Source organism: Cucumis sativus, chromosome 1 (assembly GCF_000004075.3).
Source record: "Cucumis sativus cultivar 9930 chromosome 1, Cucumber_9930_V3, whole genome shotgun sequence".
NCBI classification, from domain to species: domain Eukaryota; kingdom Viridiplantae; phylum Streptophyta; class Magnoliopsida; order Cucurbitales; family Cucurbitaceae; genus Cucumis; species Cucumis sativus.
Genome location: NC_026655.2, coordinates 24944406 through 24969626, shown reverse-complemented (window position 1 = coordinate 24969626; position 25221 = coordinate 24944406). Strand labels below are relative to the sequence as shown.

At 31.0% G+C, this 25221-nt stretch overlaps 3 protein-coding genes across 7 annotated transcripts; 2 read left to right on the top strand and 1 right to left on the bottom strand.

Moving 5' to 3' along the window:
- Window positions 1–3168: 3168 nt before the first annotated feature.
- On the top strand, window positions 3169–7450 carry LOC101217330 (kinesin-like protein KIN-14U). The gene is made up of 10 exons (XM_004135609.3): window positions 3169–4096; window positions 4180–4263; window positions 4349–4510; window positions 4599–4705; window positions 4790–4965; window positions 5051–5215; window positions 5308–5526; window positions 5646–5683; window positions 5939–6066; window positions 6392–7450. The coding sequence occupies exons 1-10, from the start codon at window positions 3922–3924 to the stop codon at window positions 7031–7033; spliced, it is 1896 nt and encodes a 631-aa protein (XP_004135657.2). The 5' UTR covers window positions 3169–3921; the 3' UTR covers window positions 7034–7450.
- Window positions 7451–9658: 2208 nt separating this feature from the next.
- On the top strand, window positions 9659–15058 carry LOC101217092 (RNA cytidine acetyltransferase 1). Of its 5 annotated transcripts, XM_031881024.1 has the most exons (17): window positions 9659–9771; window positions 9860–9951; window positions 11098–11221; window positions 11307–11394; window positions 11483–11582; window positions 11661–11713; window positions 12050–12226; window positions 12432–12469; window positions 12709–12799; window positions 12956–13135; window positions 13225–13333; window positions 13418–13487; window positions 13563–13701; window positions 13893–14021; window positions 14147–14272; window positions 14352–14417; window positions 14647–15058. In XM_031881024.1, exons 3-17 carry the CDS (start codon window positions 11112–11114, stop codon window positions 14653–14655), a joined length of 1485 nt encoding a protein of 494 aa, XP_031736884.1. In that variant the 5' UTR covers window positions 9659–9771; window positions 9860–9951; window positions 11098–11111; the 3' UTR covers window positions 14656–15058. The 5 variants fall into 5 exon arrangements, with proteins under 5 accessions (XP_031736884.1, XP_004135656.1, XP_011659937.1 ...); XM_004135608.3 differs by lacking the exons at window positions 9659–9771; window positions 9860–9951 and having other exon boundaries at window positions 10987–11221; XM_011661635.2 differs by lacking the exons at window positions 9659–9771; window positions 9860–9951 and having other exon boundaries at window positions 10989–11221; window positions 12050–12193.
- A 1597-nt stretch (window positions 15059–16655) lies between these two features.
- On the bottom strand, window positions 16656–24349 carry LOC101216855 (transcription factor UNE12). The gene is made up of 7 exons (XM_004135607.3): window positions 23838–24349; window positions 22711–22812; window positions 20161–20280; window positions 18973–19038; window positions 18763–18828; window positions 18308–18385; window positions 16656–17287 (listed from the first exon to the last, which is right to left on the bottom strand). The coding sequence occupies exons 1-7, from the start codon at window positions 24132–24134 to the stop codon at window positions 17060–17062; spliced, it is 957 nt and encodes a 318-aa protein (XP_004135655.1). The 5' UTR covers window positions 24135–24349; the 3' UTR covers window positions 16656–17059.
- Between the last annotated feature and the right edge of the window lie 872 nt (window positions 24350–25221).

Here is a 25221-nt window from a genome sequence, read left to right as displayed (position 1 = left end):
CGTAAAAATATTTGTTTTTAGTCGTTTTGTTAGGTGAAGTATAAATAGTTTGTCGATTTTTTCTATTTTTAGAAAACTTGTTCATTATGATTTTCAAACTTTTAAAGTATTGTTGTGACCTTTATTTAAGGATGATTCAGATGTGGTAGGACTGTTTGAATAAATATTTAACTGTGTAATAATATCTTCAAGAAATCGTAAATTCAGTAAAATCTATTAGTAGTGACAAACTTTATCGTTGACAAATATTTATCAGTGATTGATTATGTTGTCTATGTTACGAACAAGGTTAGACTATGAGAGCTAGATCTAAATTTTGTTATATTTATAACAAAATTTACATTATGTTGTATCTGTAAATACTTCAACTGCGATTACTATATTTGCCTGTATTTTTTTCTTAAAAATGTTCGTTTTCATTTTTGTACTTTCATTTTTAGTTCATTTGGTCATTAAAACTTAAAAAAATTGATTACATCTTACCATTTTAAATAAATACAAATAAATTAATCAAATGATTGTTTTTAAATATATGTGGTTGAATACGAATATAATAACCAAATGAACTAAACGTGAAAGTATATAATGATAAATAGTATATTTTTCATATGCACTCGAGTCGTAGTTATCTTGCCTAATTATATAGTGCCACGTGTATTCCTATAACACGTGTAAGGCCCACCTTTAAGGGTGTATGGTAAAGAAGGTATGAGCATTGTAGAGAATGAAGAGAGTAATTTATTTTGCTTGGAGTCAAAGTCCAGCAAAGATTAGATGTGATGACCAATCAATCTCTTTTTCCAAACCAACTCATTAATTACATTTCTCTTTTACTTTATTCATTTTAATGTCATAAATAGTTGAATAATAATATTTTCTTCCTTGAGTTTCTAATACTTTTTAAATCATTTTGGATTTCAATGTAATTTGTTTAATTACACACCTAGAAAGAGGTGAAATTATCACATCTAATTTGAATTTTAAAATCCAATCTTTAACATAAATGGAAATTCAATTATGAGTAAAATAAAAGTAATCATTGTTCTATTCATAAATATAAAAATGATTTATTTATTTTGAGTTCAACCATGCTTTGAAATGGAATAATTGAGAGCTATGATATCTTAATTAAATGCTACATTTGACCAAGTTGTGAATTATACTCAAATTTGTCAAAAATTAACACTTAAAATATCAACAATATTCCATTCCTCATATATACTTCCATCACCCTAGGCCAAGGAGCTCAAAATTAACTTCAAACTATTACGTCATCTTTCTCTAGAGCGTCTCTTGAACCTTGCACGACATTTTATGGCCTATCCAACCCTCGTGAAGTTGTTTAATGATCCAAACAACTGGGACGATTTTGCAAATTAGTTCAAAATTACAAACAATATATAGGTTATTCATCAATATCACTAGTGACTTATATTAAAAAATACAAAAAAGCATATAATTTGAGGACACACGCCTTGCTTGTGCATGGATTTGTATCATTAATCATACTACCATTTTCTAGAAATGTTAATGAAACTTTTAAAGGTTATATATATTTTCAAACAAATATTCATGGTTTCTAATAAATTTAAAGGGTAAGAGTTTTTTATTTTTATTTTTTTTATTTTAATTTTGAAGTTTAAAAGTATTATCAAATTTATCGAAAATTTGAGATATTTTTGTTAGAAGGTAGAAAATTGAGAAAAAGTATTCTTTTATAATTCAACCAAAACCAAAGCTTTCCAAATATAATAAAAAAACCATAAAAATTTTACACATACGATAAAGTATCACAAAATTTCAAAAATGATTTATAAATATTTTGTCAATATTTTCATTTTTTTTTTTTGTACTATTTCCCTAAAAGGATTTGTGAGATGATAATAAAATAAGGAAGTGGTAATTAATTATTAAGGAAAATAATTCTTTTCAAATTTTGCTTTAAGCAATAAAAAACATTGATTAAATAGTATAATTATTTCACTTTTATGTACTTAGATTTACATGAAATATGTTTGTCTCATGAATTGGGACAATGATTAAGCTTTCCTTCCCTAAGAACTCTCTATTCATAATTAAGCTTTTCCATTTCAAATATTTATGTAAAATAGACGAATATCTAAATAATCATTGTTTCTAAACATTTTCGATCATTTCATATGGTATATATATTATAATTAAAATTAAAATATTGCGTCGATATATTTTACGGATCACTTATTTTAATAAAAACCAATTAGAATAGACTTCAAAAGTTATTTTCACAAAAAAAAAAAGAAAAAAAAAATCTTCAAATGCCAAAAATACCCCTATACTTAATGAAAAAGACCTTTCCTTTGAGATGTATTTAATATAGTTAGTACATGTTGCTTTTATCGTTACATCACATACCATGCTCGATACATTATATATATTTCAAATAATTTTAATATTCTTATAATATTTGAAGCGCTTTTAGTTATATATACATATATAATATTACGAGAACGGACCACAATAATTTACCGTATTGAATTACTGAACACTCATATATACGAACATAACTTTACCTACATAAACGTTTACTTTCGACTTTAAAATTTGAAGTTCTCAATTGTCAAGGAAAAAAAACCCGACTTACTTATATCTCAATAGTTAAATTATTTTCTCGTTGTAACATTATATAGTTGCTTTTCTTCTTCTTCTTAAGTTTTTTTAATAATATATGAGTTCTTGAAATTGATAGTATAAGATCACTCATCGATCGAAACTTTCTTCTATTAACATTAATTAAAAATAGAGAATGGTAAAAAATAGCAAAACAAATAAAATATTTATAACATATAGTCAAAATTTACATTTCTATCTATAATAGATATCGACCGTGATTGAAGTCTATTAGTTTATATAGAAAATCTTGAGAGGGAAGAGGCGAAAAAGCATTATAACGGAAAAGGACATTGTTGTGCTTTATTTCACTTTTTGCCCATCCGCTCCTCTTCTTAAACATGAAAGAAAGAAAGAGTAAGTAAAATATTAATAACAATTATTACAAATTATTGATAATAATGATAAAAAATAAAACTTTACAGTTCAGTACTTGAATGGATAGATCTTGACCAACTGAAAAGATTCTTTCAGACTCCAACAAAACAATTTTTTTTTGGGGGGAAATTTAAGGAATAAAAATTATATTTTTCTTGGTGGTCATTCTTGTTCCCCCAGCTGTTAAGAAGTTTTCACACAACCTCTCAATCAAACTTCTTGTGGAGTGTTCAATTATTGAAGCTTTTCAAATTTTCTCACACCACCCACCTACTTTTTTCCTTCTAACTTCCTATATTTCTTTGTTTTTTTAGTTATTTTGAAATTTTTGTTCTTGTTGATTTTATTCTTCTTCTTCTTATTCTTCTCTTTGATGGGTTTATTCTAGGGCTTCTTCTTCCTTTTTTTTTTTTTTTTTTCTTTTCCCTTTTTCTCATTCTATTTGTACTTCTGTCCCAAACCCTTTTTAATCTTAGTTCTTCTAACCTTTTTTGATCTTGGGTTTTGTGAAGAACTGCCCCATTTCCTTGGATTTGAATCTATTTTCCCTTTTGCCCATTTTCACTTCACTTGCCTTTCCCTCTTTCCCTGATTTTGGAGATTTTGTTTTGATGATTCATGTTTGTCTTTCTAAAGAATGAACTGTTCTCCATGTCATTTTCTTTTTTTATTTGAAGAATCATTCTTGGTTTTAGTTCATTTCTGTTGATTTTTTCATTTCTCTGTGCTGTTTGGAAGGAAAGTTGGGTTGTTCTTTGTTTTTTGAATACTGCATTTCTCCATTAGAGGATCAGCTGTTCTTTTTGTTTTTGTTTTTGTTGATCTTCCTTTTTTTTTTCTTTAGTAATGTTCATTTGTGGAGAAAAAGAATAGATCTTATTGTGTCCTGCTACTGTTATGGAGTCAATGAAATCACTATCTCCTGTGGAATCTAACTTGGATTCCTCTAATGGAATCCATTCAACTTCGATGTTTTCGGATTCACCCCCGCTTCCATCTGTTTATACAGATGTGGATGTTGTACCTGAGCATAAAAATGCTGAGCTCCATCAATCAATGCTGAATCTAGAAGGTAAGGTTGTCTGTAAGAGAGTTATTGTAATTCTTGTTGGTTATTCATTGTATAAATGGCTGGATCGATTTCATTATCTCTAGGTGAAATTGAGCAATTGAGATTGAAGCTGAGGGCGTCAGACGAAAAACGGAGAGAAGCATTGAATAAGATTTTAGATATTAAAGGTAGTGAAGAAATTAGTGTTGAACTCTAGAATGTAGTTGCTTGTTAGATCATGAACTCGAGCATGATAATTCAACTCTATTTCAGGCAGCATTCGTGTGTTTTGTCGAGTTCGCCCGTTCCTACTGACAGATCGGAGAAGAATTTGTGATCCCATTTTGGTGGAACAAGATAAGGTCAGGGTTCGGTGGTCAGGAACTAAAAAGGAATTTGAATTTGATAAGATTTTCTCCAAAGAAACATGCCAAGGTTAGCTCTAATCTACCATCGGTGTGTGTTTTGATTGAGTTTTGAATTGTAGTTAATGTTAGATCTTCATTCTTGAAAAACTGGGCAGAGGAAATCTACTCTGAGGTGGAACCAATAATCCAATCTGCTCTCGACGGTCGAAATGTATGTATAATAGCTTATGGTCAAACGGGTACCGGCAAGACGTATACCATGGTCAGTAATGAAAGATTGCTATAATGTTGAGGAATTTCTGTTGCTCTAGTATTGGCAGTTGATAAAAATGTGACAATCGAACAGGATGGGAAAATGGAGCAGCCAGGTATAGTCCCCCGTGCTCTTGAGATGCTCTTTCGTCAAACCTCTGTCGGTGCTTCATCTACTGTGACATTTTCCATGAGTATGTTGGAGGTTTACATGGGTAGTCTTAGAGATCTGCTGGCCCCAAAAGCAGCCTCAAGAATGTATGAAAAATGGTAAATGCCAAGATTGATCCATAATGCATTCAACTGGTGACCCAATTATTCATTTGCTTACTATGATTGGCTAACTCTACTACAGCAATCTCAACATTCAAACAGATCAAAAAGGATTCGTTGAGATCGAGGGCCTAACAGAAATCCCGATTCCTGACTTTGAAAAAGCCAGATGGTGGTATAATAAGGGAAGGCGAGTTCGATCTACTTCGTGGACTAATGTGAATGAAACATCTAGCCGATCGCACTGGTGTGTTTCTCATCGAATCAGTACTCCCTAACTTGTTTCCTGGATTATTTTGGCTTGATAGTTACGTTATCTTCTTAGCTTCATATATCTAGCTTAACGAAGGTCACCATTTATCGCTGCGTGGATGCTTCGAAAGCTAAAACCGAAGTAAGCAAACTATGGATGGTGGATCTTGGGGGAAGTGAGAGATTGTTGAAAACTGGTGCTTGTGGTCTAACTCTCGACGAGGGAAGAGCGATAAATCTTTCGCTTTCAGCTTTGGGTGATGTTATTGCAGCTCTAAGGAGAAAGAGAGGTCATGTCCCTTACAGGCAAGTCTTGTGTTAGTGACGTGAGTTCATTGTATAGTGTTCGGAAAATTTACGTGTGTCTTCTCAACCAATAAAACTTGTTTTTCTTCTGAGTTCTGTTTTTGTTACTTTGGTTGCAGAAATAGCAAGCTAACTCAAATTCTCAAAGATTCCTTAGGTATCTTCTTTATGACATTGTTCCTTACATATTACTTCAGCTTGTGAAACTGTTGAAGGGAATAAAGGGAAAAGTTGAATCTTTTTGTGATCTAATTATGAATCCATGATCTCAAGCTAATTTAAAGTATGAAAAGAATCAAGATCATCCATTTTATTTTTAAATGAGAATACAAACACATTTTCCTTTCATGTGATTTTTGCCTAACCCTTTTTATATATATTCTCTCAAGTGACTTTTGAATGAATCGTATAGGTGATGGTTCAAAGGTGTTAATGCTTGTGCATTTAAGTCCATGTGAAGAAGATGTTGCAGAGACGATCTGCTCATTAAGTTTTGCGAAGAGAGCACGAGCAATTGAGACAAGTCGAGAACTACAGGAGGTAGATTTTTAAATTTCTTAGACCCACTACTTTCACCTATGAGCTTATTTCTTTTGTTGTCTATCTTTTAAAAATTGTTTTTCAAAATAAAAACCAAATTTGAAAACTATAAAAAGTAGTTTCTACCACATGTTCTTGTATTTGAAATTTGGCTAAGAATGCAAACCTATTCTTAAGATATGCGAAAACCATGAAATTGTGAGGAAACAATCGCAATTACAAAAATAGAAAGTTATATACATATGCATGTGTTTGTGTGTGTGTATATATATATAGTTCTGTTTGATATTATTGGAAACTGAGTCCTTTCACCTTTTTCAATTAGGACTTGAAGAAGCAAAGAGAGAAAAGGATTGCAGAGTTGGATGAAAGCATGAAGGAAGCTCAAGAGGAATGCCAAAAAGTGAAGAACCAAATACAGAAGGCTGAGTTTCTATTATGCGAAAACAAGAAACTATTTTCTAGCGATCATCATCCACGTGTCGAAACTCCAGAAGCGAACCATATAGTGCCCGTGGAAGATCGGAAAGAAGTCACTCGCACTCCAAGAAAATCTAAAGTTCCAAGTAAAGCTATCATTTCCAATTCATTGCCTCGTTTCATGACTTCTACAATGGCGAGTCGTCAACGACAAACTGCAGCAGAAAACAAAATAGTGATGGGGAGGGTGAAAAGTTTGAGATTTGGAGCAAGAAGCTCTGTCCAATTCTCGAGTTCCCAATCCATAAGTTACTCAGATTTTCGTATAAGAGCAAGCCTACAATTATCTAACAAGAAATCGCGGTATGTAGAACCCGACACCCTCTCAACCGAAACTCCTCAAGTCAATGGCTCAGAACCGAAAAAGGATCCATTGCCATTGTCATTGCCATTGCCATTGCCACAAAGCAAAATGGTAACATCATCTGATTCAAACTTGAGAGTTACGCTTTCTCGTCACCGAAGAAGGATGTCTGATCTAATCTAACCGTCAAAAGATGGAAAGAAACTTGTTGGTACATGATTCTTATCAAGCTTTCCCCCCCTTTTCTGGTTTGTGGTGATTTGGAGTGGTGGTTTCATTGGTGACTTGCTGTGTGAAAATAGAGTTAGCAAAAAGAAAAGAACATAAAAGGAAATAGATTTTAGGGAGGAGGTTTCTTAATTTGACTAATTGGGCCATTGGCTGTGTTTGTTTGGCTTTGGGGATCTGTTGATATTTTTACATGATCCTTGTGTATCTGGCCATTTGCTTAGGTTTGTTTTGGTTTGGTTAACTTTTTGTTAACATGATATTTGTAACTCATACAAGGATGATAACTTTCAATTACTTTTACTTGTATGCTTTGTTGGTACGATCAGTTTCCATAAGATTAAGATATTTCTTACCAATGTGTTTGGGCAATACCTTATGAAGGGACTCTGAATAATCTTTTTACTATAAAATTTGGTTGTGTTTAGTTGAAGTTGGGCAAAAAAGTTGAACCGAATGGTTCGGTTCGATTTCTCGTTTTCATAGGACACTCGAAGTCTAATTTAACCTCGAAAAGTCTATTGTTCAATTTTTGTTATCCCTCTAAAGAGTTTTTTTTTTAAAAAAAAATCACCACTATAATTGTAATCCATATGTTCAAATTGTAACAACTCTACTTGAATTGTATGTGTTTTTACATACTGCTTTTTTTTCCTTCTATATATTCCTATTTTTTAGTGCGAATACTTAAAATGTGTGATTTGTTCGTTGAGTTTATTCCCAATATAATTAGGGTTCATTTTGATATTGGAACTGTGTGTTTTTTTTTATCTTGGTTCATCTTGATGCATCAACTTTCAAAAAGTGATCAAAATAAACGAAACAACATTTTTTTATAAAGATAACAAAATGATTGAACTTCTTAAAAATATACAAAAACTAAAATAAGGATTTCGAAATACAGGGAACAAAATTATGTTAATTTAAATTGAACATTTTTAAAATACAATGATGGTAATTTTAAAACTACAATAATTTAAGGATGAAAATAAAAAATTTGAAATTAGAAAATAATATAATAAAGTGTGTACTAAGGTTACATGTAAGTATTGAGTTTTTAATATGTCAAAATTAAATTTGCACAAGAACACATTTCATCCTCTAAATTTAATTTTATTTTTCTTTCTAATGTTTTAAAAAACCAAAACCAAGTTTTTGAAAACTTATGGTTGAAATTTAGAATTTGAGTAAGAACTTTAACTCTTGTAATTAAATACAAGAAACAAATAATTGCAATAAATTAACAAGAAATATGCTTAATTTTTAAAAACAAGGAAAGAAATGATTGTCCATTAATTATTATCTTATACTTCATCTTCCTACCACAATTTTTATTTCGTCAACGAATCAATATTTGAATTCTTAACCAAATATATAAAAAGAAAAGAAAATGAAAGAAAAATATTTTTCTTCTTCTTTAGTTTACAAATACCTACTTTTGATTCTCTTGTATTTGAAAATTATACCAAAGTAATAGTAATCAAATATAAACTTCAAAAAACACAAGAACAATGATGAAATCTTCCTCAAAAGGCTCACATATAATAATATAAGAGATGTTTAAAAAAAAATAAAAAGTTGATGAACTATTTACAAACAAAATTTATTACACTTTTAAGTTGGAGCATTTTTTTTTAAATAATAAAATAAATTAAAATATTTATTGGTTAGAGTAAAATTATTGATTATATCATAAATAGTACCTATTACTATAACATATAAATGACTATTAGTGATATAATTTGCTATAGGTTGTAAATATTAGACAAATTTTATCATTTTTAAAAATTTTTATTTTATTTTTCTACGAAAGGTAAATATTTTATTTTCGGCCACTTCTTCTACTATAATATAATACAATATAATGTTTTTAAAAACTATTTCATTACAATTGGTCAATCAAAGTTATACATTGGGAGAAGGTTGCACCCTAGCCCGCACCCATTGGCCACCCCTAAACCGATTGGCCACCCTTTACGGCGACCTATTGTTTTTTTTTGTTTCCCTTTGTCCCACTTGACTTTGAGCATTGTTTTCCACATTCCGGTGAGGTTTGACCTTGACCTTCTCTTTTTTCGGCTTTAGTTTAACCTTCACTCACTCTCTAATGGCTTCAAATCCCATGTTTAGATTCCTTAGAACTCGAACCAGCTGTGTTTACCACTAGAACATACCTCTGTAGTGCCTCCATTTTTATGCAAGTTACGATTTATAGACCGAAATATGTAACTTATTATTTTATTAGCACGTTGCAGCTAATTGAATCTTGTATGTCGTTGTCAGGGATGATAGCTTTTGGCCTTGGGATAATTATTTTAATGTCCACTTGACATCTATACAATATTTAATGTCCATAAAATGTTTGGTTTTGTTTTTATATTTCTGTTTTAATTTGTCGTTATTTATGTTGTGGGTCATTCCAAATTTCAATCCTTTTTAACTACTTATTGTCAACTGGTTTTGAGATAGAAAGGACGTTATCTAATAATAATCTCAATGTAAACTACAAACCAAGCTGGAACTAAATAAATATGGTTTAAAGCTTTTTGATGATGGTTTTGACTGCATCTTCCTTGTTAGGTGTAAACATGAGAAAGAAGGTTGATGATCGAATTCGCTCCATGATTCAAAAGGGAGTGAAGATGAAATATCGTTCTTTTTTTGTTATAATTGGGGATAAGGCTCGTGATCAGGTTATTATTCTTATATGTCTTTATCAGTGAAGTTATAGTCATAATTTTTAATATTTATATATTTTCTTAATTAAGGATTCTTTTTCAGGTGGTTAATCTACATTATTTGTTGAGTAAGGAACTAATGAAATCTGGCCCAAGTGTCCTGTGGTGTTACAAGAACAAGCTAGAGATTAGCAGGTTTTTCGAATTTTTATTTTGATGCCAATGGACATTTTTTGCACGTAAACGAAATTTCCTGCTAATTCTTAGGTGTTTTGATAATAAATATAGCGTAACAGTTGCACATGAAGCCTGCAAAATAACACTTTAAGTTGTCACGTGTATACGTTTCCCTTAAAATGCTTTACGTTATGTAATTGTCATTTGCATCTATATCAAGTTAAATTTATGAGAAATCTCAATATCAAATTAATAACTTATTTGGATTGTTAATAACGTGAATAATGTCACGGTAAAATGTGTATAAAGAGTAAGTAAAAGTGGTGTAAAACCAAAACCTAATCTTTTTGTTTGAATGAATCTTGCCTCTCAATGAGAGAAAAGATGTTTATTTATTGAGGAGAATGTAATACAAGTTAGTTATGTAGTAACTAACTAAGCAGTTGTAACTATTATAACAGAAAATAATAAGACAGTAGATTTAAGCTAGGGCAGTAGGCTTTAGCTATTTGGATTACATCATTACAAAATTTTCTAATTGACGCTGTTTGCTTAAAGGTTTTAGCTTTTTGGATGTTTTGTCTTCATCATCATGATTTTCAGTGGAGGGCAAAAATCTCTAGAAAGTTTAATTTGAGTTGGATAGTTTTGAAGCAACTGATTGCCTCTTCTTGGTTTTCCCTTCTTCTTTCAAATTGAAGCACGTGGAATTCAAAATTTCAGTCTGAAGAGGGTGCTTTTCATCAAAGTGTTTATATTTTCTTTGTATTAAGCTCTTTACTAAAGTCTTAACTCTATGTTGGTTTGGTTCTTTTGTTGTTTCTCCTTTGTGATCGTTGGTAGTTTTCCCTTTTGTATTGTCTGGATTCATCTTTGTTTAGTTTGTTTGGATGACTTTGTCTTTTTCTGATTTTGCTCTTAGTATAATACTCTTGTACTTTGAGCATTAGTTTCCTTTATTTTTAATAAAGAAGCTTGTCTCTGTTCCAAAAAATGAAAAGTCTTGTCATTTTCAAAATGAAAAAAAATACTGTGAATGTATTCTAGCTGACCTTTTTTATTTTTAGCTTTTGGCGTGGCATTCTAAAATAATCAGCTCATGCTTTGGTTCAATGTATTCTAGTTTGGAATTTTAGTGGCAATGCCTTTTGTTTTTGGCTGCAGGGAGAAAATTTTGTATGTTAGAATTGAAAGAACCTATTAGATATGCTTCTGGCGATCATTTAGAGAGTTGGCTTAATAGTTTACTTTGCTTGGATGTTACAAGTTCCGTGCCACCCATCTCGAGGTTAGCACAGATTTTTTGTTCTCAAATTTTGATGGCCAAGTAAATAGCTGGTTGTTAATCCTTGTATTTTTTCCCCCTTGCTTAGGCTTCCCCTACCTAGTGAGTGCAACTTATATTATGTGAATCGAGACACTCTCTTCTCCTTTCACAAAGATAGTGAAATTTTTCTTCAGGTTCTTTTCATTCTCCAATTTGGTCTTTAAGGCACTATAAGCGGTGTTAGGTTTTGATCTTAACTTGTTGTCTTATTTCTTTATTTAGCGGATGATGGCTCTTTATGTTGCATCTCACTACAAAAATTCTCCCAACGATCTTCAATTAATGGCTGATGCTCCAGCTCATCATCTCTTTGTGTTGTTAGGTATGTTCTTATATTTAGATATTGTGATTTTTACATTTTATTGACATTTGAAAAGATTATTCTCGACTCTATTTGTAGGTCCTGTTGATGAGTTACAAAATGTTCTCCCAGATATCTTATGTGTTATACAGGTCAGTAAAAAATGTGTACCTCGTCCAAGCCAAACTCTAATATCTTTAACATTAGTTCACAGTTTCCTTCACATATGCTCAAAATGTGAATTATGACTCCCATCCTTCCATTCTTTTGTATTTGCGTATAAATTATGTGTGATTGTTATAGTCAATTTTTTTCATATATGTTTGATTAGTTTTACAATACCATTTTTTGAAAGATCAAAGTGCAGTATTTCGTTCGTGTCCATTCAAATATGAATATATGTGCCTGCAGTTAGTAGTTTGTAGTAGTTATTAGCTTCATGGATACAACTCCTTTTTAATATGTCAAGTATATTTGGATGTATACAGGTTTGTTTGGAAGGACAAATTTCTCGTAATTCTGCATTACAGAGCTTGCAAATGGGTCGTCAGCCACCTGGGGATCAAATTCCGTGGAAATTTTGTCAAGTATTTAAGGATACGGATTTTCCAAGTCTCTCAGGTGCACATGTTGTAAGTATAGCCGTTCATCCTAGTGCTTTAAGGGTATGGATCTCATATCCTTCATTCTTGTATATTGTTTATTCATTGTAAGGATAGCTGTTCATCAGAGTGATTTTAAAGCGTTTTGTAAATTTTAATTCATCAGCAAATGGGCTATTATTAAAGAAGAATACTTATTCGTATCTTTAAGAAAAAAAAGAAGAATACTTGTTTCTCAAATTAACAAATGTTACTGCGGTTTTTGTAGGAGGGATATGGGTCGTCCGCCATGGAACTTTTGACAAGGTACTATTTTTGTTACTTTTCTTTCCTTCTCTAAACTTGAACAAGCAACTCTTTATAGTTGCTCTTGCTCAATGTCGGAATTGCAATGGCCAATCCTAGAATCTTCATTTCAGCACATATTTCATAAAAATCAGAGTGGATTATTGTATTTGTGGTGGAGAAGTTGTACGTATTATATTCACTTATTCAGTACCTTGAAGTTTTCTTTAACTGATTTTGGTCTTCATTTTCTTGCACAGGTATTACGAAGGAAAATTAACAAAGCTTAGTGAAGGAGAATGTGAGAATGTTTCAACCACCAACGAAAAAGTTGTTGAGCATGCCAAAAAGGTTAGAATTAAAAAAAATTGGATCAGAATCTCTAATTGTCTTTTTCATTGTGTCAACTTGTTTTCTTGCTTGAGAGGTTATATTATTATCTTTTCTCTTTTAATAATTTGATTGAGTTTTTTCTTGGATTCATTAGTTTTGCATTACAACTTGCAGGTGTCTTTGCAAGAAGAAACCATAGTCCCTAAACAAAATCTTCCCCCACTGCTTGTTCCTGTTTCTGAACGTTTACCCGAAAAGATTGATTACGTTGGTGCTTCATTTGGACTCACAACCGAGCTATTTGGCTTTTGGAAGAAACTTGAGTTTCTTCCATTTTACATTTCTCGAAATCCAGTTATAATTCTAATCTTCTCTTTTGATTCTTGTTGTCAGCACTATATTTAATTTTCACAATTTTAGTGATCAGTTTTTAATGCATACAGAATGACATGACTGGTGAGTGTAGCTGTATGGGGCTCAGGCCATTGAATCTTGACCAAATAATAGATGATTGTTCTCAGCCTCATGGACTTACCACTGCTTTCTATAAACGTGAGTATCTTAGTCATAATTTGTATCATATTTTTTTTCTTGATTGGATATACCATTGAAGACATTTATTTCAAAATGTTGTAGGGTTTAGAAGTAAGTTTATCCTTGATGTTCCTCATTTCTTTCGAGATCTCGACTACAAGGTAGTTATGAGGTATGTATATTAGAAAATGTTTATAGTTACAATATCTTGTATACTGAAATACTAATTAGACATTCAACTCTTTAGCATCTTGGATCCGAAGATTAGTTTCTCCGAAGTTGAATATGTGGCATCTCAAGGAAAGGAAAGCTCAAACTCACTCATTGATCTTGCTAGTTTTGGTGAATTGGAAGCATATGTTAATAATCAAATAGACTACAAAGAGGTTAGTTTCTTGTCACATGCTTGAGTTTAGCTTTTAATTATCATTCTTCAGTTACTTTGTAGATTAAAAACATTGAACATTTTCCAAATTGAAAATATGTTGTAGTTATTTTCCACCTTTTTTCCTCTAGGACTTGTAGTTTTATTGCTATACTAAACACTACTGATCTCTTAGTTTCTTCACTTTTGAAGGTCTTTCATGTTGCAACTATGCTTGCTCAAAGCTATTTTGATGGAAAACTAGGAGTCACATTATCCGCTGTCGAAGCTTCTATATTATCATGCATTGGCTTGCAACTCAAAGATATATCAAGTCTTGAGGTCTCAAAGCTTCTAGCTTTAATAGTTATATTTGTTATGGGTTTGATGGTTTTGATGTACTTTTTTAGAGGACAATATTGATGATCTAAGTGGTTTTTGTGTTGTGTGTTTTTACTATTCAATAGGTCAATATGAAATTAGGAAGGACACATGTCTTGTCTAAATTCTACAAGTTGATGAAGAAGTTTTACCAGCATTTCAAGGACCTTCTAATGAAAGAGATGGGTACACGTTTTCCTCAACAAAAGGAGGTAAGATCTAACTGTCTTGTGATATTGTTTAAAATGATTAATTGCCCAAAAAAATTACTTATCATCTCAAAATTATCAGGTAATATTAAAACCACACGAGATTTCGGTTGATGCTGACCTCTACGATGGAGCCCAACAAGTAAATGTGAGTACAATAACCTACCATGTTAATACGTTGATTTTGGTGTCAAAACTTTTAAATTTGTTCTATTTTTACTGAAGTTCTTGCGATATTCATGTTTCAACTAGTAGTTTCTCTTGCTTAGTGCTCGTGTCCAATCAATATACTTCTTGAATGCAAGCATAAAATGTTAATACGTACACTCGAAGCTATGCAGTTATTTATTGATATATGTTCTATTTTGAAAAAAAAGATGATCTGAAAGCAATGGGAGTTGATATCGAATTGCATAAATATGGGATTGAAAATAGAGAAGGTGAATTGAAGCAGGCTCTTCAACAATGCAATTCATTATCAAAAAGTGGTCTTATTAGTGTCAAATCATCTTCTCAACCCGATAAGTTGGATATGGGCGTTACAAGTTCCAAGAGAAAAAGAAAACATTGACGTAGTTTTGTTAATTTATAGCTTAATGTAAACAATTTGTAGATTTAGATTTTATTTTCCTCGTATTATAATTATTCTTTTAATTTTTACCCATCATCTACTTTTAAGATGGGAATATCATGTATATATATTGAATCATTTCTAGGTGCATTCTTATACATTGATTAAACTCATGAAGATTAGCTTATACATTGATTAAACTCTCCTTCTGTCTATTATTTTTATACTGTTTATCTGCATTTTTATTTGTTTTGATTCCGATTATTACTACATTTTGTTGGTCGAGTGACCTTTCTTGAACATGATCCGTCGTATAAGTTGTACAAATGCGTCCTAGCTCAATTTCTTTTACTCGGGTTTATTAATTTAGCCCTTGAGATTGTCCCATGCTAGTCATTGTTTGATATATTCAATGTTTGGCTTGGCTTAAATGTCATTGTTTGGCTTGGCTTAAATATATTTGGTATCACTCGATGTATGCAAGCAAGTGTCTTATTAGTGTAAGTAAATTATGGATATCTTTAAGAATGAATGAATTTCTATTTTGTTGTCATAACGTTATAATATAGATGAATTCATATACTAAATAAACTATGATATATACTAATCAATCGTACTAGCGATGTCCATTTTTTTGGCACAAAATAGGGAATGGTAAAATTTTTCATATAGAACTATAGAGAGTTGAATTTATAAATAAGATCCATTTATACTATTATAAAATTTTTATTCGATTTGAATACTTGAATAGTACATTGTATGGTTGAATTGAGAAGTGTTTCACTCATTTTAAGACTTATAAACATTTCAATTTTTTTATGCAATTCAAATTTTTAATTTTATATTTATTAATTTTTTTTTTTTTTTTTTTTTGTCTTTCGACATAAATTGATTAAAATTTTAATATGGTTGGTATAGATTTATCTTTTTTTTTTAGAAAATAAAAATTCAAGATATGTTTAATAACTCTAAAGTTAAAAATGCTAATGAACAAAAGTAGAATTTATAATTGAAGCAAATATTTATATATAATCTGAAAACAAATGATAGAATTGTGGCCACACAAAGACCAAAAGAAAAAGTAACCCACCTTTCTTTGTTTCTTAAAAAAATAAAACTTTCAATTACAATTGATGAAAAGCAAGACCATCTTTTTAGTAATGTCACCTTCCACTACTTACACACTTTCCCTTCTCTTAGCTTTCTATGTATTAATAATTGAGCAAATTTGACCAAAAGGGCTAAAATCACTCCAATAGAATACACTCTCACTTTGTTGTAAATGCCAACAAAACTTTCCAACAACAATGCTTTTCATTTTCAAGACACCCAACCATTATCTAATTCCAACTTGCTTTTATTACTTCTCCACTCATCCCAAGAAAATAATAATAATAATATAAAAAAAGTATATTATTTACAATGCCCCCATCTATCTCTTTCAATTGCCCCACATCCTCCACTCTCAAGTAAAGAAATGAAAGGAAAAAAGTGAAAGACTTCCCAATCTAAAAATCAAGAGAAAATGAAATCAACCTAGCTTTTGAAATTGCTTTTGAAATTGAGAATTTTTTATACTTTTGTTGATGTCATATTTGGGTTAAATTGTTAAGACAAAATATGGAACGTGCAAATTGGACCACTCGCTCTTTGTCTCACTCTCTTTTATATATCGATCTTCTCTTGCTCTACAACACAAAATTATCAAGATAAAAAGATCACGAAAAAGAAGAAGACACAAGCTCAAGGGAAAGATACAAGGAAAGGGAAGGAAGGAAGGAAAAGGAAGAAACGGAGGGAAAGAAATTGAGCGTATCTTGGTAAATTTTGCCGATGATGATATAAGCAAAAAGAACAAAATTGAGGTAGAAACCATTTTATGACTTAGTTTGGGTCTTCTTAAATGTTTCCCTCAAACTATTTTGGTCATTTACCACTAAACTCAACCACTGATACAACAAGAGAGACACCAATTGAGCTTTTGAAAACCACTTTCCCCAAACTTGAGCTTGGCAAAGAAGAAGCACTTCAAGTACTACTTTCAAGCTTAAAACAGTTGCATTTACTTGAATATGCCTCATAAAATCAAGAAAAATTAGAAAGACTAGATTATATTATACTGATTATATTCATAATTAAGAAAAGATAGAGCAAATTAGCACAGTTGTCGAGTATCAGACAGGGGCACGTGCCAATTGCAACATCACCGGGGCCATGGTCTAGGGAGTGTTCATTTCTGGCTTGACTAAGATTTGTGGATCTGCTTGGTGTGTCCTGAAAATTGCTGAGGCTAATGAGATGGGCATGATGCATAGAGCTTTAGATTGAAGGAACTGCATGGCAGCTCCCACATCTTCTTCCATTAATTTGGCTACTTGTTGCTCTGTGCCATCACTTGACCACTTTTCCCATGCTTGCTGATTGTTACCACTCTCAATGCCTTCTCCCTGAAAATACATAAAAACACGAATGAGAATGGCAAACAAAGTGATGGGAAAATGTCGATAAAATGAAATAAAAGATTAGACAGTCATATAACTTGTTATGGAATAGAAAAAAAAAAAAACGTAGGCAATAGAGAATTGATATAGATATTTACGTAGTTCACTAGCAATGTGTTAGCTACGTCCACAAGTATAGAGAGAAAGCAACTAACTATTAAAGACAAAATATCATATAATAGACTCATAGGTGACAGTAATAAAGAGTTTGAATAGTGTACTTCTCTAAACCATAGGGCCAAAATCGTATACAATGTATGTGAATACAACTTAGGCTTTGGGGGGGCATTGCCCCCAAACCACCACTAGGTAACATATTCTCATTTAATCAATTGGGACGCTAAATGGTAGATTCAAGGAATTTCAACCTAACCTATTAGCTTAAACTTTTGGGCTTGACAATATTTTAAAGTAACAAAATGGGGGGCTTTGTGTTTAACAAATTATAATAATGTCATTTAATAGTCACCTTTTCAATCAGTTGCTAATCTCAAACCATACAAGTGAAGAGTGTTAAATAGTATGCATAGAAGATTAATGGGAAATGCAAAAGAATATGTATAAAAGATAAGATAACCATATAACCTATAAACTTATTTTTTTTTTAGTTTAGTGGTACTTTAATGTGATAACAAAATCAGAAGTTTTATGTTCAAATTCTTGTATAGTTTTCATAGCCATTTTCTCGGAGGAGAAATGTCGAAAAATACGTTTAAAGTTATTAGATAATCAAATGACTATCAATTAAGCATTTGAGTTAGTGGTAGTTTAACATGATAACAAAATATGAAAATGAGGCTATATGTTCAAACTCCCGTGTCATAATGACTAGGAGAAGTGTTAAATAACAGTGAGTTGGAGTTGACTTTGGATGAAAGTCATAAATTTCAAGTGAAGTTTAAGAAAATGTATAGTATTTATAAAAGATTAGCAATTAAGTAAATATAAAGCATAGTTTTTTAGTACCTCGACTGATGATAGAGGCACATCGGCCACAAGTTGAGCCACCGCACCAGCCCCGCCTAGTCTACTCATGCTTAAAACCTATGAAAACATACACCAATTAAAATGGGATAAGAGGTATCTAAGAAACAAATAAACAAAAATGGAAATTAGGCACATCCTAGCTCAATTTTTGTAAGAAATGGTTATTGTTCTAGAAAATAGTCACAAAAAACGTTAGAGAACTGTTTCACCAATAAAAAATCATTTCAAGTTTGACATTGTAATTAACACCAATAAAGAATGAGTTTAAGATCTTCAATAGTGTCATAAGCACAATGAATGAGAGCTGCATAGGAATATAGTAGTCTTCATACTGTGATTAAAAAGACGGAACTCAATACTTTCATTACAATGACAGAAATTTTACTGCAAAGTTCTACAGAATCAAAAGCTTTTATAGGATTTAAATTTAGTACCTTAACTTGAAGCCTAAGAAACTTTACATAATCCACAATTTCATCGAGCATTGCCGCTCGATCAGTCTGCAAAATTAATGAACCGGTTATGGCTGAAACTACATTGATTCATGTTTGGGAAATCAGAATAATGCAAACATCAAGGAGAAAAGGTTCAGATAATCTGAAGTTCATAGATTACTAAAACTAAAGTATTTGAGAAGAACCAACCTTATTGCAACTAGGAACTAACTCTTGCAAGGCCTTCATTCTTTCTGCAATTCTTTCTCGACGCAACTGCATTCATGACAGACGAACAGATCTAAGATTTGGAGAGTTGGAGATAACACAGAGATTAAAGTATTTGAGTTTGTTCCATTTGTAACAATTTCAAAATGAGCAATACTTGGATGCAATCTAGGCTGTACCATCTCCATGCATCACATTCAATCACAAAATAGTTGAACTCAAGCTTCACAGTCGTCGCTCAATCAGTTAGTTTCAATCGAATAAGAGTTTGTTTTGATTGACTTTATAAGTGCTTAAAAACAATACAAATCATTCCAAATACACAGTGATGAAGCAATATTATATTACTATGCTATCAAATTGGACGGCACATTATGTGTTCCTTCCAACTTTGCACTTAAACAATAAAGTTTTCCTCAAAGAGAAGGTAATTCACTCTTCAAGGGGGGGTTGATAATGGATATAAAGCCAAAACTTCTTCGTTTAGTATTTAATCTTCAAGACCTTCAACCTTGGTTGTGGCATGAAAAAGCTTGAAATCAAAGACAATTTTCCATGGAACTATCATCCTAATTTCTAGCTCATGGCTTTCTTTGTGGCTATCCTACTATCTATAACCTTGCTAACGGCATCTCAAAGCTTTCTAATTTTTCTGCATGGTTTTGGGAGAAGTCAAAAGGATTTTTTTTTGCAAAGAAAACATCTCCCTCTTTAATAAGCATTTTAGTAGCCTACCCCTCACTCATTAATATTTCCTCTTAAAGAGCTCAATTCACTCAGGTTAAGTCACTAGGAAAGATCTATTTTCTAAAATTGAATTAATGAAACTGTGCAACCAAAGTTCCACATTGGCTGATAAGGAAAAATCATGAATATATATATAATTAAGGGACAATATCCCCATTTGTATAAGTTCATTTGAGTGAAAATGGTGGTAATACTATCAAACAATATCATACCAAATGATTATCAAACGAGGATGTATGATGAACTTAAAAAACACAGACTTCACTGAGGACTCCTAAATACATACAAGTGATAAAAGATCACTGTTTCCTAGTATGAACCTAAAAAGTATGTGGGCATCATAAACAAGTGATATTCTATGATAACAAAAATCAGTCTTTTAATCAAGATTATATTATTCTGAGTCCAAAGATGTGAGATTACCCTTTCTGCAATACTGTGAGGATCGGTTGCTTGCCCTCGTCTTGCTCGAACTCTAGGACGAACTTGAGGTGGTTGTGGTATGGCAGCAACCGTCCCGGTATTCGTCTGATTGTGGAAGGGCTGAACATGAGTATTCAAAAGAAGATAAATCATCATATGTCAAAGTTAGACAATGCCAAATACCAAAATCCAACATCATGAGAAACACTAGATCTCAAAAAGTACAAGCAAAACTACAAGTAAAGAACAAACACTAAAATGAGTATAATTCACTTGACATAAAACTTGTATTATTGGCTTCAAGATTCTACTTTAATCCATCACACACATAAAATAAAAAAAAGTAAAAAGATTTGTTCTTTCTTTTTGTCTTATTTTTATGGAGGCACTGCCAAAATATTTCAAGAGATTAACTAAAAAGAATATAATGAATAAATTAGGGAATTTCTTATTTGTCTTCTTCCATTTGTACGCACCACATTTTGCAAGTATTCCACTAAAATAATGAAAAATTAAAATCTAAGTTCTTCATTTGTTTATATATATATTGGCATCTAGCTAAAGATAGCCAGAAGGTTCCCAAAACCAACATATAATAATGGGACAAAAAGTAAAATATTACCATAAAATAAAAATTATATATATATATATTAAAAGAAAACACTGCTCTACTGACCACATTTAAATTTATAGATCAACGAATAATAAATAAAATAAAATAATAAAAAAGGAATAAAATTATTGTGGGGTAACAGACCATTATGAATATATTTTTCTTAATTAAAAATTAAGATCTGTTAAAAAACAGCACAAGCATAAAAATTAATTTAAAAGGAATAAAAACATGGTTCTTGCTTTTAGCCAATAAAATCCAGCCACGTGAATAAACGCAAAGATCTTTAAAAAACATAAAAGGAACGTGTCTTAACTGATGACGTAAGTGAGTGATCATGCTTAGGTTTTCTAAAATCCAACGGCATATATTACTTGCACGTACGAAGGCATTCACACGTGTCTAAGATGTCGTGTTTGTCTTGTACTGTGAAATTATATCATAAATCAATAATTGAAAAAAGCAAGCACCACTCAAGATCTGACACGTGTGCCGCACTACCACCTAAGTGAAAAAAAAAATTCAACTTTTAAAGGGCTTGTTTGGAAATAAAGATAGTATGAGGACTGTTTTGGCTAAAAGGAAAAAAAATTTGGTCTTTTATTTAAAGAAAACGCGTTTTGTACTTCTTTTGAAATTTAGTACCAAAGCATCACATGTGATTTTTTCTTATTTTCTTGTGAAGAAAAAAAAAACCCTTATTTACATTAAAAGAAAATCTACATATACCCCAGCAAATATAATTATTTGACTAATGCTAACATCAAAACAATAATAATAATTAATAAATAAATAATTTGTCTCAGTATAGTTTTTTTTTTCATTTATGAATAATTATGCATTATCTGTCGACTGATGGCTGTCATAGGATTTCTTTCTAATATATATAAGACCGACAGTTGCAAAAATTGCAAACTGATACTAACCATCGTGCTCACTTCCCCCAACTGGCTAGATGACGAGTTTAGTCACCTCAATTTTTCAGTCTTATGTTCACTAGTCATCCCCTTGTAATATTCATCTATTGACTCAAAGGTTTGAATTGATGGATAATGGTAAATATAATTATATCTAACACTTGAAACAAAAATATTAAATTAAACTACTCAGCTTGAGATTGTAAGAAAAAATCGTGCACATAAAAATGGCTATTTATAAGTTAATAACTACTCTTGATGTATATACTTAGATCAAATGTAAGGAATGTAACAGAAAAATGAGACCACTTTAAGAATGGCAATATGACAATATTTATGCTTCTAGATTTTTTGTTAAAATAAAAAGTTAGTCAACTATTATTATTATTATTTGAAAATATGTGAGGTGAGAGAATTAAAATATATAATCATGAAATTCTTATTTTATATCAATTGAACTAATCTTTTAAAATTTATGCTTCTACATTGCTTAATTAAGTATGAAGAAGGAAAATGTATATGAAAACTAGCGATAAAGACAATTTTATTTTCTTGAAGAAAATGGAGAAAAGTAAACTCCGGGAAATTTGGAAATTTGTAGATAATGATTTAAATTCTAGAGGTCAATGTGAATTAGATTTTCAAAAAACAAAATGACCATCAAATCTTTTTAAAAGAAATATGAGTTTGTTTTACTCTCAATTTGAGAAGTAAAATAAAAGTAAACTAGGGATAGTTAAGTCCAACCATTTGATTTTTACTTTTTAATATTCTAGGAGTTTCTTTGACATCCAAATGTTTTAGGATGAAATGGTGTAATTTACTACCAATTTAACATTTGATCTCGAGAGAAAGAAGTGTGTATTAATTACTATTGACTTTAGTTATTCTCTTCAAGTGAAAAAAGTTAAACATCAACATCAACCTACTTCCACCAATAACTTTTAAGTTACTTTATTTTCTTAAAAAAGAAAAGAAAAGAAGAATGAAGAGATAGGAGGGGCAAGAGTGTAATTTCACCTGGTGGAGATGCAACGGCGGCGGTGGTCGGAGTTGTTGAGTTTGCAAATGTCCAAAGGTCGGAAACAAGCTTGTCATATGCTGCATTGAAGAATCTCTCTCCTGTAAATGCAACACGAACGTTTAAATGACGAAAATACCCCTCGGAATCATGCCAAAATACATTTTTTTTTAAAATAGCAGAAAAAAGAAACAAATATATTAATATTGCAACTACACAGATGTCAGAATGGGAATAAATTTTTATATGGCATTCCAATATTCTCTATAGCCAAAATAGACTGCTCCTAACTCAAGAGAAGAACAAATAATTTCAATCATAACTTTTTAAAAAAAATTAAAAAGAAAAGTTTATAGGATGTGATTCTGAAGCCAAAGATTTGACAAAAAAGGAGGAAAAAGAAAAAGAAAAGAAGAAAAATAATAATAAAGATTGAGATTCTGAGACAGCATTCTAATTCTATTCCTTCATGAAGAAAAGAAAATCATTTTGAGATTAATTTTTTTTTCCATCCTTAAGGCTAACTTTCTATATGAAAAATAGACAAAATTAAATAAATAAGTTGGTTAGAAGAAGAAGCTCTAACTTGCCCAAAATGGCAAAGTTTAGTCTCTCCTAATCTCACTTTTCCATCTCAAAATCATTCTTGAGTGATTTGAAAGTCTCATGTTAGAAGCATAAACAGCTAGAAAGGGTATCGACTTGCGGTCAGAAGTTCGATCTTTTGTCCTATATTTGCGAAACTTAGACAATTCAACGAACATAACATAGTGTTTTTCTTAGCTCACTAATTCGATTCTCTCATCCCACGTATTGTCAAAAATTTCTTGAACACTTCATATTCATATCGTTGCTCATTGATTTTGTGAAACTTATTATAAAACTCAAAGTAACTCAATATATTATCTCAAATACAAGAAATCCACATTTCATAAAACTTATCTTAAGGAGAAAAAAAAAAGTACAAACAGAAATGAAGATTTGAACAAGGAATCTTTTAGAAAAACCTCATTTCCAAATAATGCTAAATCACAAAAAACAATTGAAGAAGTTATCAAAAAAGCATTAGGATTGAAATATTATCAAACAAACGTAAAATCAAAGCGAGTGAGAGAGAGATTTTTACAGTGATTCCTGAAGAAGCAGTTGAAGAAGAAGAAGCATTATTATTAGAATTACTATTATGCCCTCCATCAACCTCTTCTCTAAACCTCTCTTGTCTCAAAAACCCCTGTTCTAAATTCAACCCTAACGGCATACCCATTCCTCCACCGTTACCGCCACCACCACCACCGGACCCAAGTTGAAGTCCCATAGGCAAAGAAACCATGTCGCCGCCACCAGCGCCGCCGTAAGACGGTGGAACAGCGAGCATCTGCTCGAAGAAATCATCGCCCAACCCCTCAGAGGGGATTCCGGCCATAAAAAATAGAAGAGATTAACAGAATGGAAGTGGGTTTTGTTTTTGGGGAAGAGGGAAGGTGTCGGAGAAATGGGTGGCAGAATCGGAAAGGCGATAATGGATGGGGAGAAGCGATTTTGAAGAAAGTGGTTTTTGAGGAGAGAAATTGTAATGGGAAAATGGAGCTTTTGTGTTTGTGTGTTTTCTTTTTGGTTTCAGCTTTTTTTGGGTTTAATGACTTTTTTTTATATTATGGCTTTGTGAAAGAGAGAGAGAGAGAGAGGGGTTTGTTTGGAAATTAAATAAATAAATTTAGGAAAAAGGTAATTGCATTTTTTTATTTTAATTTTTTTAATATTAAAACTTTATTACTTTATTACTTTATGATTATTAATTATTGTTATTAGTTATAATTAGAATTTTCCTAATGTAAGGATGAATTCAATGATAGAGAACTTTTTCTTGTTAATACTTTCTAGTATCGGAATGTTAGTTGAGTTAAGTCCGGTTTGGTTGTTTCTATCATCGATTTTAAAATTTTGTATCTTCTAATTGTACATCGGTGTAAAAAGAAAGAAAGAACAAAGTACGAGTAATAATTAATTTTCTCATAGTGAGAATGTTTTGGTTAAAAATAATGTTCGGTTCTTAAACTTTTATAAAAGTAACAAAGTAGTCTTTAAACTTTGGTTTACAACAATTTAGTATATCTAAACTTTATTACTTAATAATTTTGTTTTTGTACTAAAGATTTATAACAATTTAGTCTTTGAACTTTACACATTTAACAAAATATTTACCCTTTTATAAAAAATTCAAGTGTAATAAATTTTATCTTTTAATAATTTTGTTTTATAAAGTATAAATAGTTTGCCGGGTTTTTCAATTTTTTAAAAAAATCTGATATAGTAACAAAATTATCTTTTTTTTTTTTTAAAAAAAAAAAAACTATGCAAGAAAGGTTGGAAGAAAAAACCATATGGTATTATTGGATGATAAATCATAATCACATCTCATATTTAAAGATATTTCAATGTAATGCCTATACTTTTATAAATTAGTTATTTTAGTTTAAAAAATTCAAAAAATAAAATTTATTTTTTATTTA

What these genes read in the sequence shown, in the direction of transcription:
- LOC101217330 (XM_004135609.3), top strand. Translation starts at nt 3,922, where the DNA reads ATGGAGTCAATGAAATCACTATCTCCTGTGGAATCTAACTTGGATTCC. An exon ending in ATCAATGCTGAATCTAGAAG is followed by an intron (nt 4,097 to 4,179) that starts GTAAGGTTGTCT and finishes CATTATCTCTAG; the next exon opens with GTGAAATTGAGCAATTGAGA. An exon ending in CAAGTCGAGAACTACAGGAG is followed by an intron (nt 6,067 to 6,391) that starts GTAGATTTTTAA and finishes TTTTTCAATTAG; the next exon opens with GACTTGAAGAAGCAAAGAGA.
- LOC101217092 (XM_031881024.1), top strand. Translation starts at nt 11,112, where the DNA reads ATGTTAGAATTGAAAGAACCTATTAGATATGCTTCTGGCGATCATTTA. An exon ending in TTCATCCTAGTGCTTTAAGG is followed by an intron (nt 12,227 to 12,431) that starts GTATGGATCTCA and finishes CGGTTTTTGTAG; the next exon opens with GAGGGATATGGGTCGTCCGC. An exon ending in GTTTTCCTCAACAAAAGGAG is followed by an intron (nt 14,273 to 14,351) that starts GTAAGATCTAAC and finishes CAAAATTATCAG; the next exon opens with GTAATATTAAAACCACACGA.
- LOC101216855 (XM_004135607.3), bottom strand. Translation starts at nt 24,134, where the DNA reads ATGGCCGGAATCCCCTCTGAGGGGTTGGGCGATGATTTCTTCGAGCAG. An exon ending in CTCACAGTATTGCAGAAAGG is followed by an intron (nt 19,039 to 20,160) that starts GTAATCTCACAT and finishes TCATGAATGCAG; the next exon opens with TTGCGTCGAGAAAGAATTGC. An exon ending in TGCCTCTATCATCAGTCGAG is followed by an intron (nt 17,288 to 18,307) that starts GTACTAAAAAAC and finishes ATGTATTTTCAG; the next exon opens with GGAGAAGGCATTGAGAGTGG.